Source organism: Cherax quadricarinatus, chromosome 98 (genome assembly GCF_038502225.1).
Source record: "Cherax quadricarinatus isolate ZL_2023a chromosome 98, ASM3850222v1, whole genome shotgun sequence".
NCBI lineage: Eukaryota > Metazoa > Arthropoda > Malacostraca > Decapoda > Parastacidae > Cherax > Cherax quadricarinatus.
In genome coordinates, this window is record NC_091389.1 from 9,590,165 (window position 1) to 9,610,474 (window position 20,310).

General features: G+C 41.3%; 1 protein-coding gene across 1 annotated transcript; it reads right to left on the bottom strand.

Moving 5' to 3' along the window:
- Positions 1–3,990: 3,990 nt before the first annotated feature.
- Positions 3,991–9,761, bottom strand: LOC138855529 (uncharacterized). The gene is made up of 2 exons (XM_070105358.1): positions 8,477–9,761; positions 3,991–8,401 (listed from the first exon to the last, which is right to left on the bottom strand). Exon 1 carries the CDS (start codon positions 9,711–9,713, stop codon positions 8,661–8,663), a length of 1,053 nt encoding a protein of 350 aa, XP_069961459.1. The 5' UTR covers positions 9,714–9,761; the 3' UTR covers positions 3,991–8,401; positions 8,477–8,660.
- Positions 9,762–20,310: the final 10,549 nt, after the last annotated feature.

The window sequence follows — 20,310 nt, forward strand, 5'->3', positions numbered from 1 at the left end:
TTGACCAACAAAAAGGACTTGACTTAAAGTGTACAAGGTCCTAGGAATCAACCAAAGTTCTATGGGACTTGTGTCTTTGATGTTGACTTTGATCTTGGTAGCTGGGAGGCCTAGACTTGGAGGTAGCATGAACTTTGTAGCAGGGAGGCCTAGACTTGGAGGTAGCATGAACATGGTAGCTGGGAGGCCTAGACTTGGAGGTAGCATGAACTTGGTAGCTGGGAGGCCTAGACTTGGAGGTAGCATGAACTTGGTAGCTGGGAGGCCTAGACTTGGAGGTAGCATGAACTTTGTAGCAGGGAGGCCTAGACTTGGAGGTAGCATGAACATGGTAGCTGGGAAGTCTAGCCTTGGTGGGAGCAGCAATGGTGTTCACACTACCCAATACCCTTTAGTATTATAATGTTTTAAAACACACTTCTTATTACCCAGAATTTGTGGTTTTCCATGTTGTTGTGCATTCTGGACTGGTGGTTTTACTTTGGGTTTTCCATCATCAATTAATACTTGCTTGTATGCTGGCTCAACTACCATTTTCTGTGGGGTCTCACCTCTTGGACCAGTCAACACATGGCCGTTCAGCATCAGTGCTCGTCTTTCGTAATCCTTATTTTTAAAAATTGCAAAGCCATATCTACGATGACCTCTGCGTCTTCGTGGCATTATGAATTTGATTAAACCGCCGGATTTTTTCAGAAGCTGGTTTACAGTCCTGTACCTGCACAAAGTGGGTACATTGGCTACAAAAACTCCATACCCTGTAGGGTTGGGGATGGTGGGTTTGGGGATGGTTATGGGTTTGGGGATGGTGATGGGTTTGGGGATGGTGATGGGGTTGGGGAGGGTATTGGGGTTGGGGAGGGGTGTTGAGCTACCAGCATCATCAGTGGTAGCAGGTACTAACTCACCACTCACCACTGTGTCACTGGTGCTGGTATGTGTAAGTGACTTGAGAAGTCTGGTACGGAAGAATCGCCAGGTGTAGTACAACACTCCTAACACTGTCACAACAACCCACAGATGAACCAGCATCACTTGGGAGGATGAATTATCCTGGCAGGATTCTTTCATCTCCTTGAGGAGAATCTCCAGCTCCTCAACATCCTTGCTGGCTTGGTACAATCTAAAGATGATTCCCAGAAGAGGCCAGGAGCTTGGTGCCCACCAAGGGCTCACCTGCCTTCCAGGGAGATATAAGGGGGTATAATTATCACAATTAAATATTATCCCCATCCCAGGGATCCTACAAATTCTCTGGGAAAATGATTCACAAGCCCAGGAGGCTTCCTGGACCTCCATTTGGAGTCGCATCCGGTCCTCTTCCAGCTCCTGGGCCCACTCATCAAAATAACAATATAGCCCAACAAAAATGGTCATAACGTCCAACACCACGACGAGATACATCAATTTCCTGTAGATTTCCATATTTAGATATTTCTTCTATAGTGGAAGCTAGGAAAGAAGAGAATAATAATTTATAATATCTCCAGCCACAATAATGGTCAAAATATAATATATGAGAAATATAGTTAACCTCGAATTTTGTTGTTCTGCCCTTGTATATAGTGATGGTGATATATGTGATGAATAGTGATAGTGAAAGATGTATAATGATGGTGAGAGATATTGTGAATAGTGATGGTGACAGATGTGGTGAATAGTGATGGTGATATATGTGATAAATAGTGATAGTGAATAGTGATAGTATAATGATGGTGAGAGATATTGTGAATAGTGATGGTGACAGATGTGGTGAATAGTGATGGTGATATATGTGATGAATAGTGATAGTGAAAGATGTAATGTATAATGATAGATGTAATGAATAGTGATGGTGATATATGTGGTGACACTGGGAGATGAACAAGTCTTGGTGTTTGTACACTTTCATGTAAAAACAATAATAATAATAGTAATAATAATAATAATAATAATAATAATAATAATAATAATAATAATAATAATAATAATAAAATAAACTTTAATAACTGTCCTCTTATAACTCTTAGGAGTTTAATGCTCTGATACAAAAAAAAAAAACTCATTTTTGACCAACAAAAAGGACTTGACTTAAAGTGTACAAGGTCCTAGGAATCAACCAAAGTTCTATGGGACTTGTGTCTTTGATGTTGACTCTGATCTTGGTAGCTGGGAGGCCTAGACTTGGAGGTAGCATGAACTTTGTAGCAGGGAGGCCTAGACTTGGAGGTAGCATGAACATGGTAGCTGGGAGGCCTAGACTTGGAGGTAGCATGAACTTTGTAGCAGGGAGGCCTAGACTTGGAGGTAGCATAAACATGGTAGCTGGGAGGCCTAGACTTGGAGGTAGCATAAACATGGTAGCTGGGAAGTCTAGCCTTGGTGGGAGCAGCAATGGTGTTCACACTACCCAATACCCTTTAGTATTATAATGTTTTAAAACACACTTCTTATTACCCAGAATTTGTGGTTTTCCATGTTGTTGTGCATTCTGGACTGGTGGTTTTACTTTGGGTTTTCCATCATCAATTAATACTTGCTTGTATGCTGGCTCAACTACCATTTTCTGTGGGGTCTCACCTCTTGGACCAGTCAACACATGGCCGTTCAGCATCAGTGCTCGTCTTTCGTAATCCTTATTTTTAAAAATTGCAAAGCCATATCTACGATGACCTCTGCGTCTTCGTGGCATTATGAATTTGATTAAACCGCCGGATTTTTTCAGAAGCTGGTTTACAGTCCTGTACCTGCACAAAGTGGGTACATTGGCTACAAAAACTCCATACCCTGTAGGGTTGGGGATGGTGGGTTTGGGGATGGTTATGGGTTTGGGGATGGTGATGGGTTTGGGGATGGTGATGGGGTTGGGGAGGGTATTGGGGTTGGGGAGGGGTGTTGAGCTACCAGCATCATCAGTGGTAGCAGGTACTAACTCACCACTCACCACTGTGTCACTGGTGCTGGTATGTGTAAGTGACTTGAGAAGTCTGGTACGGAAGAATCGCCAGGTGTAGTACAACACTCCTAACACTGTCACAACAACCCACAGATGAACCAGCATCACTTGGGAGGATGAATTATCCTGGCAGGATTCTTTCATCTCCTTGAGGAGAATCTCCAGCTCCTCAACATCCTTGCTGGCTTGGTACAATCTAAAGATGATTCCCAGAAGAGGCCAGGAGCTTGGTGCCCACCAAGGGCTCACCTGCCTTCCAGGGAGATATAAGGGGGTATAATTATCACAATTAAATATTATCCCCATCCCAGGGATCCTACAAATTCTCTGGGAAAATGATTCACAAGCCCAGGAGGCTTCCTGGACCTCCATTTGGAGTCGCATCCGGTCCTCTTCCAGCTCCTGGGCCCACTCATCAAAATAACAATATAGCCCAACAAAAATGGTCATAACGTCCAACACCACGACGAGATACATCAATTTCCTGTAGATTTCCATATTTAGATATTTCTTCTATAGTGGAAGCTAGGAAAGAAGAGAATAATAATTTATAATATCTCCAGCCACAATAATGGTCAAAATATAATATATGAGAAATATAGTTAACCTCGAATTTTGTTGTTCTGCCCTTGTATACAGTGATGGTGATATATGTGATGAATAGTATAGTGAAAGATGTATAATGATGTGAATGAGAGATATAGTGTGAATAGTGAATATGATAGTGAAGAGATGTGGTGAATAGTGATAGTGATATATGTGATGAATAGTGATAGTGAAAGATGATATAGATAATGATGGTGAGAGATATGACAGATGTGAATAGTGATGGTGACAGATGTGGTGAATAGTGATGGTGATATATGTGATGAATAGTGATAGTGAAAGATGTAATGTATAATGATAGATGTAATGAATAGTGATGGTGATATATGTGGTGACACTGGGAGATGAACAAGTCTTGGTGTTTGTACACTTTCATGTAAAAACAATAATAATAATAGTAATAATAATAATAATAATAATAATAATAATAATAATAATAATAATAATAATAATAATAATAATAAAATAAACTTTAATAACTGTCCTCTTATAACTCTTACGAGTTTAATGCTCTGATACAAAAAAAAAAACTCATTTTTGACCAACAAAAAGGACTTGACTTAAAGTGTACAAGGTCCTAGGAATCAACCAAAGTTCTATGGGACTTGTGTCTTTGATGTTGACTTTGATCTTGGTAGCTGGGAGGCCTAGACTTGGAGGTAGCATGAACTTTGTAGCAGGGAGGCCTAGACTTGGAGGTAGCATGAACATGGTAGCTGGGAGGCCTAGACTTGGAGGTAGCATGAACATGGTAGCTGGGAGGCCTAGACTTGGAGGTAGCATGAACTTGGTAGCTGGGAGGCCTAGACTTGGAGGTAGCATGAACATGGTAGCTGGGAGGCCTAGACTTGGAGGTAGCATGAACATGATAGCTGGGAAGTCTAGCCTTGGTGGGAGCAGCAATGGTGTTCACACTACCCAATACCCTTTAGTATTATAATGTTTTAAAACACACTTCTTATTACCCAGAATTTGTGGTTTTCCATGTTGTTGTGCATTCTGGACTGGTGGTTTTACTTTGGGTTTTCCATCATCAATTAATACTTGCTTGTATGCTGGCTCAACTACCATTTTCTGTGGGGTCTCACCTCTTGGACCAGTCAACACATGGCCGTTCAGCATCAGTGCTCGTCTTTCGTAATCCTTATTTTTAAAAATTGCAAAGCCATATCTACGATGACCTCTGCGTCTTCGTGGCATTATGAATTTGATTAAACCGCCGGATTTTTTCAGAAGCTGGTTTACAGTCCTGTACCTGCACAAAGTGGGTACATTGGCTACAAAAACTCCATACCCTGTAGGGTTGGGGATGGTGGGTTTGGGGATGGTTATGGGTTTGGGGATGGTGATGGGTTTGGGGATGGTGATGGGGTTGGGGAGGGTATTGGGGTTGGGGAGGGGTGTTGAGCTACCAGCATCATCAGTGGTAGCAGGTACTAACTCACCACTCACCACTGTGTCACTGGTGCTGGTATGTGTAAGTGACTTGAGAAGTCTGGTACGGAAGAATCGCCAGGTGTAGTACAACACTCCTAACACTGTCACAACAACCCACAGATGAACCAGCATCACTTGGGAGGATGAATTATCCTGGCAGGATTCTTTCATCTCCTTGAGGAGAATCTCCAGCTCCTCAACATCCTTGCTGGCTTGGTACAATCTAAAGATGATTCCCAGAAGAGGCCAGGAGCTTGGTGCCCACCAAGGGCTCACCTGCCTTCCAGGGAGATATAAGGGGGTATAATTATCACAATTAAATATTATCCCCATCCCAGGGATCCTACAAATTCTCTGGGAAAATGATTCACAAGCCCAGGAGGCTTCCTGGACCTCCATTTGGAGTCGCATCCGGTCCTCTTCCAGCTCCTGGGCCCACTCATCAAAATAACAATATAGCCCAACAAAAATGGTCATAACGTCCAACACCACGACGAGATACATCAATTTCCTGTAGATTTCCATATTTAGATATTTCTTCTATAGTGGAAGCTAGGAAAGAAGAGAATAATAATTTATAATATCTCCAGCCACAATAATGGTCAAAATATAATATATGAGAAATATAGTTAACCTCGAATTTTGTTGTTCTGCCCTTGTATATAGTGATGGTGATATATGTGATGAATAGTGATAGTGAAAGATGTATAATGATGGTGAAAGATGTTGTGAATAGTGATGGTGACAGATGTGGTGAATAGTGATAGTGAAAGATGCATAGTGATGGTGATATATTTGATGAATATTGGTAGTGGAAGATGCATAATGATGGTAATAGATGTTGTGAATAGTGATGGTGACAGATGTCACGAATAGTGATTGTGATAGATGTAGTGAATAGTGATGGTGATATATGTGATGAATAGTGATAGTGAAAGATGTAATGTATAATGATAGATGTAATGAATAGTGATGGTGATATATGTGGTGACACTGGGAGATGAACAAGTCTTGGTGTTTGTACACTTTCAAGTAAAAACAATAATAATAATAGTAATAATAATAATAATAATAATAATAATAATAATAATAATAATAATAATAATAGTAATAATAAAATAAACTTTAATAACTGTCCTCTCATAACTCTTAGGAGTTTAATGCTCTGATAGAAAAAAAAACTCATTTTTGACCAACAAAAAGGACTTGACTTAAAGTGTACAAGGTCCTAGGAATCAACCAAAGTTCTATGGGACTTGTGTCTTTGATGTTGACTTTGATCTTGGTAGCTGGGAGGCCTAGACTTGGAGGTAGCATGAACTTGGTAGCTGGGAGGCCTAGACTTGGAGGTAGCATGAACTTTGTAGCAGGGAGGCCTAGACTTGGAGGTAGCATGAACATGGTAGCTGGGAGGCCTAGACTTGGAGGTAGCATGAACTTGGTAGCTGGGAGGCCTAGACTTGGAGGTAGCATGAACATGGTAGCTGGGAGGCCTAGACTTGGAGGTAGCATAAACATGGTAGCTGGGAAGTCTAGCCTTGGTGGGAGCAGCAATGGTGTTCACACTACCCAATACCCTTTAGTATTATAATGCTTTAAAACACATTTCTTATTACCCAGAATTTGTGGTTTTCCATGTTGTTGTGCATTCTGGACTGGTGGTTTTACTTTGGGTTTTCCATCATCAATTAATACTTGCTTGTATGCTGGCTCAACTACCATTTTCTGTGGGGTCTCACCTCTTGGACCAGTCAACACATGGCCGTTCAGCATCAGTGCTCGTCTTTCGTAATCCTTATTTTTAAAAATTGCAAAGCCATATCTACGATGACCTCTGCGTCTTCGTGGCATTATGAATTTGATTAAACCGCCGGATTTTTTCAGAAGCTGGTTTACAGTCCTGTACCTGCACAAAGTGGGTACATTGGCTACAAAAACTCCATACCCTGTAGGGTTGGGGATGGTGGGTTTGGGGATGGTTATGGGTTTGGGGATGGTGATGGGTTTGGGGATGGTGATGGGGTTGGGGAGGGTATTGGGGTTGGGGAGGGGTGTTGAGCTACCAGCATCATCAGTGGTAGCAGGTACTAACTCACCACTCACCACTGTGTCACTGGTGCTGGTATGTGTAAGTGACTTGAGAAGTCTGGTACGGAAGAATCGCCAGGTGTAGTACAACACTCCTAACACTGTCACAACAACCCACAGATGAACCAGCATCACTTGGGAGGATGAATTATCCTGGCAGGATTCTTTCATCTCCTTGAGGAGAATCTCCAGCTCCTCAACATCCTTGCTGGCTTGGTACAATCTAAAGATGATTCCCAGAAGAGGCCAGGAGCTTGGTGCCCACCAAGGGCTCACCTGCCTTCCAGGGAGATATAAGGGGGTATAATTATCACAATTAAATATTATCCCCATCCCAGGGATCCTACAAATTCTCTGGGAAAATGATTCACAAGCCCAGGAGGCTTCCTGGACCTCCATTTGGAGTCGCATCCGGTCCTCTTCCAGCTCCTGGGCCCACTCATCAAAATAACAATATAGCCCAACAAAAATGGTCATAACGTCCAACACCACGACGAGATACATCAATTTCCTGTAGATTTCCATATTTAGATATTTCTTCTATAGTGGAAGCTAGGAAAGAAGAGAATAATAATTTATAATATCTCCAGCCACAATAATGGTCAAAATATAATATATGAGAAATATAGTTAACCTCGAATTTTGTTGTTCTGCCCTTGTATATAGTGATGGTGATATATGTGATGAATAGTGATAGTGAAAGATGTATAATGATGGTGAGAGATATTGTGAATAGTGATGGTGACAGATGTGGTGAATAGTGATGGTGATAGATGTAGTGAATAGTGATATATGTGATGAATAGTGATAGTGAAAGATGCATAGTGATGGTGATATATTTGATGAATATTGATAGTGGAAGATGCATAATGATGGTAATAGATGTTGTGAATAGTGATGGTGACAGATGTCACGAATAGTGATGGTGATAGATGTAGTGAATAGTGATGGTGATATATGTGATGAATAGTGATAGTGAAAGATGTAATGTATAATGATAGATGTAATGAATAGTGATGGTGATATATGTGGTGACACTGGGAGATGAACAAGTCTTGGTGTTTGTACACTTTCATGTAAAAACAATAATAATAATAGTAATAATAATAATAATAATAATAATAATAATAATAATAATAATAATAATAATAATAGTAATCATTAATAACTGTCCTCTTATAACTCTTACGAGTTTAATGCTCTGATACAAAAAAAAAACTCATTTTTGATCAACAAAAAGGACTTGACTTAAAGTGTACAAGGTCCTAGGAATCAACCAAAGTTCTATGGGACTTGTGTCTTTGATGTTGACTTTGATCTTGGTAGCTGGGAGGCCTTGACTTGCATGACTTGGTAGTAGCTAGACTTGAACTAGACTTGGAGGTAGCATGAACATGGTAGCTGGGAGACCTAGACTTGGAGGTAGCATGATCTTGGTAGCTGGGAGGCCTAGACTTGGAGGTAGCATGAACTTTGTAGCAGGGAGGCCTAGACTTGGAGGTAGCATGAACTTTGTAGCAGGGAGGCCTAGACTTGGAGGTAGCATAAACATGGTAGCTGGGAAGTCTAGCCTTGGTGGGAGCAGCAATGGTGTTCACACTACCCAATACCCTTTAGTATTATAATGTTTTAAAACACACTTCTTATTACCCAGAATTTGTGGTTTTCCATGTTGTTGTGCATTCTGGACTGGTGGTTTTACTTTGGGTTTTCCATCATCAATTAATACTTGCTTGTATGCTGGCTCAACTACCATTTTCTGTGGGGTCTCACCTCTTGGACCAGTCAACACATGGCCGTTCAGCATCAGTGCTCGTCTTTCGTAATCCTTATTTTTAAAAATTGCAAAGCCATATCTACGATGACCTCTGCGTCTTCGTGGCATTATGAATTTGATTAAACCGCCGGATTTTTTCAGAAGCTGGTTTACAGTCCTGTACCTGCACAAAGTGGGTACATTGGCTACAAAAACTCCATACCCTGTAGGGTTGGGGATGGTGGGTTTGGGGATGGTTATGGGTTTGGGGATGGTGATGGGTTTGGGGATGGTGATGGGGTTGGGGAGGGTATTGGGGTTGGGGAGGGGTGTTGAGCTACCAGCATCATCAGTGGTAGCAGGTACTAACTCACCACTCACCACTGTGTCACTGGTGCTGGTATGTGTAAGTGACTTGAGAAGTCTGGTACGGAAGAATCGCCAGGTGTAGTACAACACTCCTAACACTGTCACAACAACCCACAGATGAACCAGCATCACTTGGGAGGATGAATTATCCTGGCAGGATTCTTTCATCTCCTTGAGGAGAATCTCCAGCTCCTCAACATCCTTGCTGGCTTGGTACAATCTAAAGATGATTCCCAGAAGAGGCCAGGAGCTTGGTGCCCACCAAGGGCTCACCTGCCTTCCAGGGAGATATAAGGGGGTATAATTATCACAATTAAATATTATCCCCATCCCAGGGATCCTACAAATTCTCTGGGAAAATGATTCACAAGCCCAGGAGGCTTCCTGGACCTCCATTTGGAGTCGCATCCGGTCCTCTTCCAGCTCCTGGGCCCACTCATCAAAATAACAATATAGCCCAACAAAAATGGTCATAACGTCCAACACCACGACGAGATACATCAATTTCCTGTAGATTTCCATATTTAGATATTTCTTCTATAGTGGAAGCTAGGAAAGAAGAGAATAATAATTTATAATATCTCCAGCCACAATAATGGTCAAAATATAATATATGAGAAATATAGTTAACCTCGAATTTTGTTGTTCTGCCCTTGTATACAGTGATGGTGATATATGTGATGAATAGAGTGAAAGATGTATAATGAGTGATAGTGAATAGTGATGGTGACAGATGTGGTGAATAGTGATGGTGAATAGATAGTTGTGAATAGTGATGGTGACAGATGTGTGAATAGTGATGGTGATAGATGTAGTGGTGATATATGTGATGAATAGTGATAGTGAAAGATGTAATGTATAATGATAGATGTAATGAATAGTGATGGTGATATATGTGGTGACACTGGGAGATGAACAAATCTTGGTGTTTGTACACTTTCATGTAAAAACAATAATAATAATAGTAATAATAATAATAATAATAATAATAATAATAATAATAATAATAATAATAATAATAATAGTAATCATTAATAACTGTCCTCTTATAACTCTTACGAGTTTAATGCTCTGATACAAAAAAAAAAACTCATTTTTGACCAACAAAAAGGACTTGACTTAAAGTGTACAAGGTCCTAGGAATCAACCAAAGTTCTATGGGACTTGTGTCTTTGATGTTGACTTTGATCTTGGTAGCTGGGAGGCCTAGACTTGGAGGTGGCATGATCTTGGTAGCTGGGAGGCCTAGACTTGGAGGTAGCATGAACTTTGTAGCAGGGAGGCCTAGACTTGGAGGTAGCATGAACTTTGTAGCAGGGAGGCCTAGACTTGGAGGTAGCATAAACATGGTAGCTGGGAGGCCTAGACTTGGATAGCATGAACATGGTAGCTGGGAGGCCTAGACTTGGAGGTAGCTGGGAGGCCTAGACTTGGAGGTAGCATAAACATGGTAGCTGGGAAGTCTAGCCTTGGTGGGAGCAGCAATGGTGTTCACACTACCCAATACCCTTTAGTATTATAATATTTTAAAACACACTTCTTATTACCCAGAATTTGTGGTTTTCCATGTTGTTGTGCATTCTGGACTGGTGGTTTTACTTTGGGTTTTCCATCATCAATTAATACTTGCTTGTATGCTGGCTCAACTACCATTTTCTGTGGGGTCTCACCTCTTGGACCAGTCAACACATGGCCGTTCAGCATCAGTGCTCGTCTTTCGTAATCCTTATTTTTAAAAATTGCAAAGCCATATCTACGATGACCTCTGCGTCTTCGTGGCATTATGAATTTGATTAAACCGCCGGATTTTTTCAGAAGCTGGTTTACAGTCCTGTACCTGCACAAAGTGGGTACATTGGCTACAAAAACTCCATACCCTGTAGGGTTGGGGATGGTGGGTTTGGGGATGGTTATGGGTTTGGGGATGGTGATGGGTTTGGGGATGGTGATGGGGTTGGGGAGGGTATTGGGGTTGGGGAGGGGTGTTGAGCTACCAGCATCATCAGTGGTAGCAGGTACTAACTCACCACTCACCACTGTGTCACTGGTGGGGAGGGGGGGTGGGGTGGCATTGTATGTCCGAGATCGCTTGAACTGTTGCATAAAAACGGGTATTAAGTCTGAAGTAACACATACAGAGTCTGTTTGGATAGAATTTTCAGAGGGGCATGAAAAACTGATTTTAGGAGTGATATACCGTCCCCCTAACTTAGATAGGGACCAAGGGAAACTACTATGGGAGGAAATTGTTAAGGCCACAAGGCACGATAATGTAGTAATTCTAGGAGACTTTAACTTTAGTCATGTTGATTGGAATTTCTTGACTGGGAATTTAGAATCGTACGACTTCTTAGAAGTATTTCAGGATTGTTTTTTGAAGCAGTTTGTGACAGAACCTACAAGGGGAAATAACCTGCTTGACTTAGTTATGGCAAACAATGAATCCCTTGTTAATAATTTAGAAATTTCAGAGGAACTGGGTGCTAGCGACCACAAGTCAATTACATTTAGCATTGAATGGAAGTACGATAGTAGCGATAACTCAGTAACAGTCCCAGATTTTCGCTTAGCAGATTACGATGGGCTTAGAGAACACTTATCATCTGTTGACTGGGGTAACGAAGAGAGCTATCAATATGACAGTTTTCTGAACACTATACATGCTGCTCAAAGAGCGTTTATCCCATATAAAGAAATTAGATCAAATAGAAATGACCCAAAATGGATGAATAATAGGCTCAAATATCTACTAGGGCATAAGAAAGGAATTTATAGGCGTATCAAAAGAGGTGAGGGTCATCTTATGAATCAGTATATTGACATTAAGAGGGACATTAAAAAGGGGATAAGAAAAGCTAAAAGGGACTATGAAATTAAAGTTGCTAGGGATTCTAAAACTAACCCAAAAAGTTTTTTCCAGGTCTATAGAACAAAAGTTAGAGATAAGATAGGTCCCCTTAAAAATAACTATGGGCACCTTACTGACAATGAGAATGAAATGTGCTTGATTTTAAATAATTATTTTCTCTCAGTTTTTACACAGGAAGACACTAACAATATTCCAGTAATTAATTTTTACAGTGGGCTAGAAGAAGATAAATTATGTAACATCACAGTCGCTAGTGAGATGGTTGTGAGGCAGATAGACAGACTGAAGCAAAATAAGTCGCCGGGTCCTGATGAGGTTTTTTCAAGGGTTCTTAAGGAATGCAAAATGGAACTCTGTGAACCATTAACTAATATTTTTAATTTATCTCTTCAAACAGGTGTAGTGTCTGATATGTGGAAGATGGCTAATGTAACTCCTATTTTTAAAACAGGGGACAAGTCGTTACCGTCAAATTACCGCCCAATAAGCCTGACCTCAATTGTAGGCAAATTACTAGAGTCAATTATAGCTGAGATTATAAGAAGCCATCTCGATAAGCATAGCTTGATTAATGATACTCAGCATGGATTCACAAGAGGCCGGTCTTGTCTAACTAATTTATTAACTTTCTTCAGTAAAGCTTTTGAGGCTGTTGACCACAATAAAGAATTTGATATTATTTACCTAGATTTTAGTAAGGCTTTTGATAGAGTTCCGCACCATAGACTGTTAAAGAAAGTGGCAGCTCATGGCATTGGGGGAAAAGTGCTCTCGTGGATCGAGTCATGGCTCACTGACAGGAAGCAGAGAGTGTCCATAAATGGGGTTAAATCCGAGTGGGGATCTGTAACAAGTGGCGTTCCACAGGGATCAGTCTTGGGCCCGTTGTTATTTATAATATATATCAATGATCTTGATGAGGGAATTACTAGTGATATGAGCAAATTCGCCGATGACACAAAGATAGGTAGGATAATTGATTCAAACGTAGATGTTAGGGAACTTCAGGAGGATTTAAACAAACTCTATTCTTGGTCAGAAAAGTGGCAGATGCAGTTCAATGTAGATAAATGCAAGGTTCTGAAGCTTGGGAGTGCCCATAACCCTAGTACTTATAAATTAAATGATGTAGAACTTAGCCATACAGATTACGAAAAGGACTTGGGGGTTATGGTGAGCAGCAACCTTAAACCAAGACAGCAATGCCTAAGCGTACGTAATAAGGCAAATAGATTACTGGGATTTATATCAAGAAGTGTAAGCAACAGAAGTCCAGAGGTCATACTGCAGCTTTATACATCATTAGTAAGGCCTCACCTTGATTATGCAGCTCAGTTCTGGTCTCCGTATTACAAAATGGACATAAATTCGTTAGAAAACATTCAGCGTAGGATGACTAAATTAATACATAGCATCAGAAATCTTCCTTATGAAGAAAGATTGAAGACTCTTAAGTTACATTCACTTGTTAGACGAAGAATGAGAGGAGACCTGATCGAAGTGTATAAGTGGAAGATAGGTATTAATAAAGGGGATATTAATAAGGTCTTGAGGATGTCTCTCCAAGAGAGAACGCGCAGTAATGGATTTAAATTAGATAAGTTTAGATTTAGAAAGGACATCGGAAAGTATTGGTTTGGAAATAGGGTAGTTGATGAGTGGAACAGTCTACCTAGTTGGGTTATTGAGGCTGGGACTTTGGGTAGTTTCAAATCTAGGTTGGATAAGTACATGAATGGGATGGGTTGGATTTGAGTGGGACTTTCACATCAGAGCTTATTTCTTGGGTGGCATTGAAAATTGGGTAGGGCAAATGTTTTGTTAGTGGGATGAATTGTAAAGGACCTGCCTAGTATGGGCCAGCAGGCCTCCTGCAGTGTTCCTCCTTTCTTATGTTCTTATGTTCTTATGTGATTCCCAGAAGAGGCCAGGAGCTTGGTGCCCACCAAGGGCTCACCTGCCTTCCAGGGAGATATAAGGGGGTATAATTATCACAATTAAATATTATCCCCATCCAAGGGATCCTACAAATTCTCTGGGAAAATGATTCACAAGCCCAGGAGGCTTCCTGGACCTCCATTTGGAGTCGCATCCGGTCCTCTTCCAGCTCCTGGGCCCACTCATCAAAATAACAATATAGCCCAACAAAAATGGTCATAACGTCCAACACCACGACGAGATACATCAATTTCCTGTAGATTTCCATATTTAGATATTTCTTCTATAGTGGAAGCTAGGAAAGAAGAGAATAATAATTTATAATATCTCCAGCCACAATAATGGTCAAAATATAATATATGAGAAATATAGTTAACCTCGAATTTTGTTGTTCTGCCCTTGTATATAGTGATGGTGATATATGTGATGAATAGTGATAGTGAAAGATGTATAATGATGGTGAGAGATATTGTGAATAGTGATGGTGACAGATGTGGTGAATAGTGATGGTGATGTAGTGAATAATGATAGTGATACATGTGGTGAATAGTGATAGTGAAAGATGTATAATGTTGGTGAGAGATATTGTGAATAGTGATGGTGACAGATGTGGTGAATAGTGATGGTGATATATGTGATAAATAGTGATAGTGAAAGATGTATAATGTTGGTGAGAGATATTGTGAATAGTGATGGTGACAGATGTGGTGAATAGTGATGGTGATATATGTGATAAATAGTGATAGTGAAAGATGTATAATGATGGTGAGAGATATTGTGAATAGTGATGGTGACAGATGTGGTGAATAGTGATGGTGATATATGTGATGAATAGTGATAGTGAAAGATGTAATGTATAATGATAGATGTAATGAATAGTGATGGTGATATATGTGGTGACACTGGGAGATGAACAAGTCTTGGTGTTTGTACACTTTCATGTAAAAACAATAATAATAATAGTAATAATAATAATAATAATAATAATAATAATAATAATAATAATAATAAAATAAACTTTAATGACTGTCCTCTTATAACTCTTAGGAGTTTAATGCTCTGATACAAAAAAAAAAAACTAATTTTTGACCAACAAAAAGGCCTTGACTTAAAGGGTACAAGGTCCTAGGAATCAACCAAAGTTCTATGGGACTTGTGTCTTTGATGTTGACTTTGATCTTGGTAGCTGGGAGGCCTAGACTTGGAGGTAGCATGAACATGGTAGCTGGGAGGCCTAGACTTGGAGGTAGCATGAACTTTGTAGCAGGGAGGCCTAGACTTGGAGGTAGCATAAACATGGTAGCTGGGAGGCCTAGACTTGGAGGTAGCATAAACATGGTAGCTGGGAGGCCTAGACTTGGAGGTAGCATGAACATGGTAGCAGGGAGGCCTAGACTTGGAGGTAGCATAAACATGGTAGCTGGGAGGCCTAGACTTGGAGGTAGCATGAACATGGTAGCAGGGAGGCCTAGACTTGGAGGTAGCATAAACATGGTAGCTGGGAGGCCTAGACTTGGAGGTAGCATGAACATGGTAGCAGGGAGGCCTAGACTTGGAGGTAGCATAAACTTGGTAGCTGGGAGGCCTAGACTTGGAGGTAGCATGAACATGGTAGCAGGGAGGCCTAGACTTGGAGGTAGCATGAACTTGGTAGCTGGGAGGCCTAGACTTGGAGGTAGCATGAACATGGTAGCAGGGAGGCCTAGACTTGGAGGTAGCATAAACATGGTAGCTGGGAAGTCTAGCCTTGGTGGGAGCAGCAATGGTGTTCACACTACCCAATACCCTTTAGTATTATAATGTTTTAAAACACACTTCTTATTACCCAGAATTTGTGGTTTTCCATGTTGTTGTGCATTCTGGACTGGTGGTTTTACTTTGGGTTTTGCATCATCAATTAATACTTGCTTGTATGCTGGCTCAACTACCATTTTCTGTGGGGTCTCACCTCTTGGACCAGTCAACACATGGCCGTTCAGCATCAGTGCTCGTCTTTCGTAATCCTTATTTTTAAAAATTGCAAAGCCATATCTACGATGACCTCTGCATCTTCGTGGCATTATGAATTTGATTAAACCGCCGGATTTTTTCAGAAGCTGGTTTACAGTCCTGTACCTGCACAAAGTGGGTACATTGGCTACAAAAACTCCATACCCTGTAGGGTTGGGGATGGTGGGTTTGGGGATGGTTATGGGTTTGGGGATGGTGATGGGTTTGGGGATGGTGATGGGGTTGGGGAGGGTATTGGGGTTGGGGAGAGGTGTTGAGCTACCAGCATCATCAGTGGTAGCAGGTACTAACTCACCACTCACCACTGTGTCACTGGTGCTGGTATGTGTAAGTGACTTGAGAAGTCTGGTACGGAAGAATTGCCAGGTGTAGTACAACACTCCTAACACTGTCACAATAACCCACAGATGAACCAGCATCACTTGGGAGGATGAATTATCCTGGCAGGATTCTTTCATCTCCTTGAGGAGAATCTCCAGCTCCTCAACATCCTTGCTGGCTTGGTACAATCTAAAGATGATTCCCAGAAGAGGCCAGGAGCTTGGTGCCCACCAAGAGCTCACCTGCCTTCCAGGGAGATATAAGGGGGTATAATTATCACAATTAAATATTATCCCCATCCCAGGGATCCTACAAATTCTCTGGGAAAATGATTCACAAGCCCAGGAGGCTTCCTGGACCTCCATTTGGAGTCGCATCCGGTCCTCTTCCAGCTCCTGGGCCCACTCATCAAAATAACAATATAGCCCAACAAAAATGGTCATAACGTCCAACACCACGACGAGATACATCAATTTCCTGTAGATTTCCATATTTAGATATTTCTTCTATAGTGGAAGCTAGGAAAGAAGAGAATAATAATTTATAATATCTCCAGCCACAATAATGGTCAAAATATAATATATGAGAAATATAGTTAACCTCGAATTTTGTTGTTCTACCCTTGTATATAGTGATGGTGATATATGTGATGAATAGTGATAGTGAAAGATGTATAATGATGGTGAGAGATATTGTGAATAGTGATGGTGACAGATGTGGTGAATAGTGATGGTGATATATGTGATGAATAGTGATAGTGAAAGATGTATAATGATGGTGAGAGATATTGTGAATAGTGATGGTGACAGATGTAATGAATAGTGATGGTGATATATGTGGTGACACTGGGAGATGAACAAGTCTTGGTGTTTGTACACTTTCATGTAAAAACAATAATAATAATAGTAATAATAATAATAATAATAATAATAATAATAATAATAATAATAATAATAAAATAAACTTTAATGACTGTCCTCTTATAACTCTTAGGAGTTTAATGCTCTGATACAAAAAAAAAAAAAAACTAATTTTTGACCAACAAAAAGGCCTTGACTTAAAGGGTACAAGGTCCTAGGAATCAACCAAAGTTCTATGGGACTTGTGTCTTTGATGTTGACTTTGATCTTGGTAGCTGGGAGGCCTAGACTTGGAGGTAGCATGAACATGGTAGCTGGGAGGCCTAGACTTGGAGGTAGCATGAACTTTGTAGCAGGGAGGCCTAGACTTGGAGGTAGCATAAACATGGTAGCTGGGAGGCCTAGACTTGGAGGTAGCATAAACATGGTAGCTGGGAAGTCTAGCCTTGGTGGGAGCAGCAATGGTGTTCACACTACCCAATACCCTTTAGTATTATAATATTTTAAAACACACTTCTTATTACCCAGAATTTGTGGTTTTCCATGTTGTTGTGCATTCTGGACTGGTGGTTTTACTTTGGGTTTTCCATCATCAATTAATACTTGCTTGTATGCTGGCTCAACTACCATTTTCTGTGGGGTCTCACCTCTTGGACCAGTCAACACATGGCCGTTCAGCATTAGTGCTCGTCTTTCGTAATCCTTATTTTTAAAAATTGCAAAGCCATATCTACGATGACCTCTGCGTCTTCGTGGCATTATGAATTTGATTAAACCGCCGGATTTTTTCAGAAGCTGGTTTACAGTCCTGTACCTGCACAAAGTGGGTACATTGGCTACAAAAACTCCATACCCTGTAGGGTTGGGGATGGTGGGTTTGGGGATGGTTATGGGTTTGGGGATGGTGATGGGTTTGGGGATGGTGATGGGGTTTGGGAGGGTATTGGGGTTGGGGAGGGGTGTTGAGCTACCAGCATCATCAGTGGTAGCAGGTACTAACTCACCACTCACCACTGTGTCACTGGTGCTGGTATGTGTAAGTGACTTGAGAAGTCTGGTACGGAAGAATTGCCAGGTGTAGTACAACACTCCTAACACTGTCACAACAACCCACAGATGAACCAGCATCACTTGGGAGGATGAATTATCCTGGCAGGATTCTTTCATCTCCTTGGGACCAAGTAAACCAAGTCCTAACCGATATAAGCTGGGAAGATATACTAAGCAACACAGACCCCAACTTATGCCTAGAACAGATTAACTCGGTAGCACTCGATGTATGCACAAGGCTTATTCCTCTAAGAAAAAGGAGGAGTAGATGTAAAACTGAAAGAGACAGGCGCTCCCTTTACAGGCGACGGAAAAGAATAACAGAGCGGCTAAAAGAGGTCAATATATCTGAAATGCGTAGGGAGACACTGGTCAGAGAAATAGCAAGCATCGAACTTAAGCTAAAAGAATCCTTTAGGAGTCAGGAATCGCGGGAAGAACTAAAAGCCATAAATGAAATCGAAAGAAACCCAAAGTATTTCTTCTCCTATGCCAAATCAAAATCGAGAACAACGTCCAGTATTGGGCCCCTACTTAAACAAGATGGGTCCTACACAGATGACAACAAGGAAATGAGTGAGCTACTCAAGTCCCAATATGACTCAGTTTTTAGCAAGCCGCTAACCAGACTGAGAGTCGAAGATCAAAATGAATTTTTTATGAGAGAGCCACAAAATTTGATTAACACAAGCCTATCCGATGTTATCCTGACGCCAAATGACTTCGAACAGGCGATAAATGACATGCCCATGCACTCTGCCCCAGGGCCAGACTCATGGAACTCTGTGTTCATCAAGAACTGCAAGAAGCCCCTATCACGAGCCTTTTCCATCCTATGGAGAGGGAGCATGGACACGGGGGTCGTCCCACAGTTACTAAAAACAACAGACATAGCCCCACTCCACAAAGGGGGCAGTAAAGCAACAGCAAAGAACTACAGACCAATAGCACTAACATCCCATATCATAAAAATCTTTGAAAGGGTCCTAAGAAGCAAGATCACCACGCATCTAGAAACCCATCAGTTACACAACCCAGGGCAACATGGGTTTAGAACAGGTCGCTCCTGTCTGTCTCAACTATTGGACCACTACGACAAGGTCCTAAATGCACTAGAAGACAAAAAGAATGCAGATGTAATATATACAGACTTTGCAAAAGCCTTCGACAAGTGTGACCATGGCGTAATAGCGCACAAAATGCGTGCTAAAGGAATAACAGGAAAAGTCGGTCGATGGATCTATAATTTCCTCACTAACAGAACACAGAGAGTAGTCGTCAACAGAGTAAAGTCCGAGGCAGCTACGGTGAAAAGCTCTGTTCCACAAGGCACAGTACTAGCTCCCATCTTGTTCCTCATCCTCATATCCGACATAGACAAGGATGTCAGCCACAGCACCGTGTCTTCCTTTGCAGATGACACCCGAATCTGCATGACAGTGTCTTCCATTGCAGACACTGCAAAGCTCCAGGCAGACATCAACCAAATCTTTCAGTGGGCTGCAGAAAACAATATGAAGTTCAACGATGAGAAATTTCAATTACTCAGATATGGTAAACATGAGGAAATTAAATCTTCATCAGAGTACAAAACAAATTCTGGCCACAAAATAGAGCGAAACACCAACGTCAAAGACCTGGGAGTGATCATGTCGGAGGATCTCACCTTCAAGGACCATAACATTGTATCAATCGCATCTGCTAGAAAAATGACAGGATGGATAATGAGAACCTTCAAAACTAGGGAGGCCAAGCCCATGATGACACTCTTCAGGTCACTTGTTCTATCTAGGCTGGAATATTGCTGCACACTAACAGCACCTTTCAAGGCAGGTGAAATTGCCGACCTAGAAAATGTACAGAGAACTTTCACGGCGCGCATAACGGAGATAAAACACCTCAATTATTGGGAGCGCTTGAGGTTCCTAAACCTGTATTCCCTGGAACGCAGGAGGGAGAGATACATGATTATATACACCTGGAAAATCCTAGAGGGACTAGTACCGAACTTGCACACGAAAATCACCCACTACGAAAGCAAAAGACTTGGCAGACGATGCACCATCCCCCC

Bases quoted from the DNA above. Each gene is read 5' to 3' on its own strand.
- LOC138855529 (XM_070105358.1), bottom strand. From the start codon at position 9,713: ATGGAAATCTACAGGAAATTGATGTATCTCGTCGTGGTGTTGGACGTT.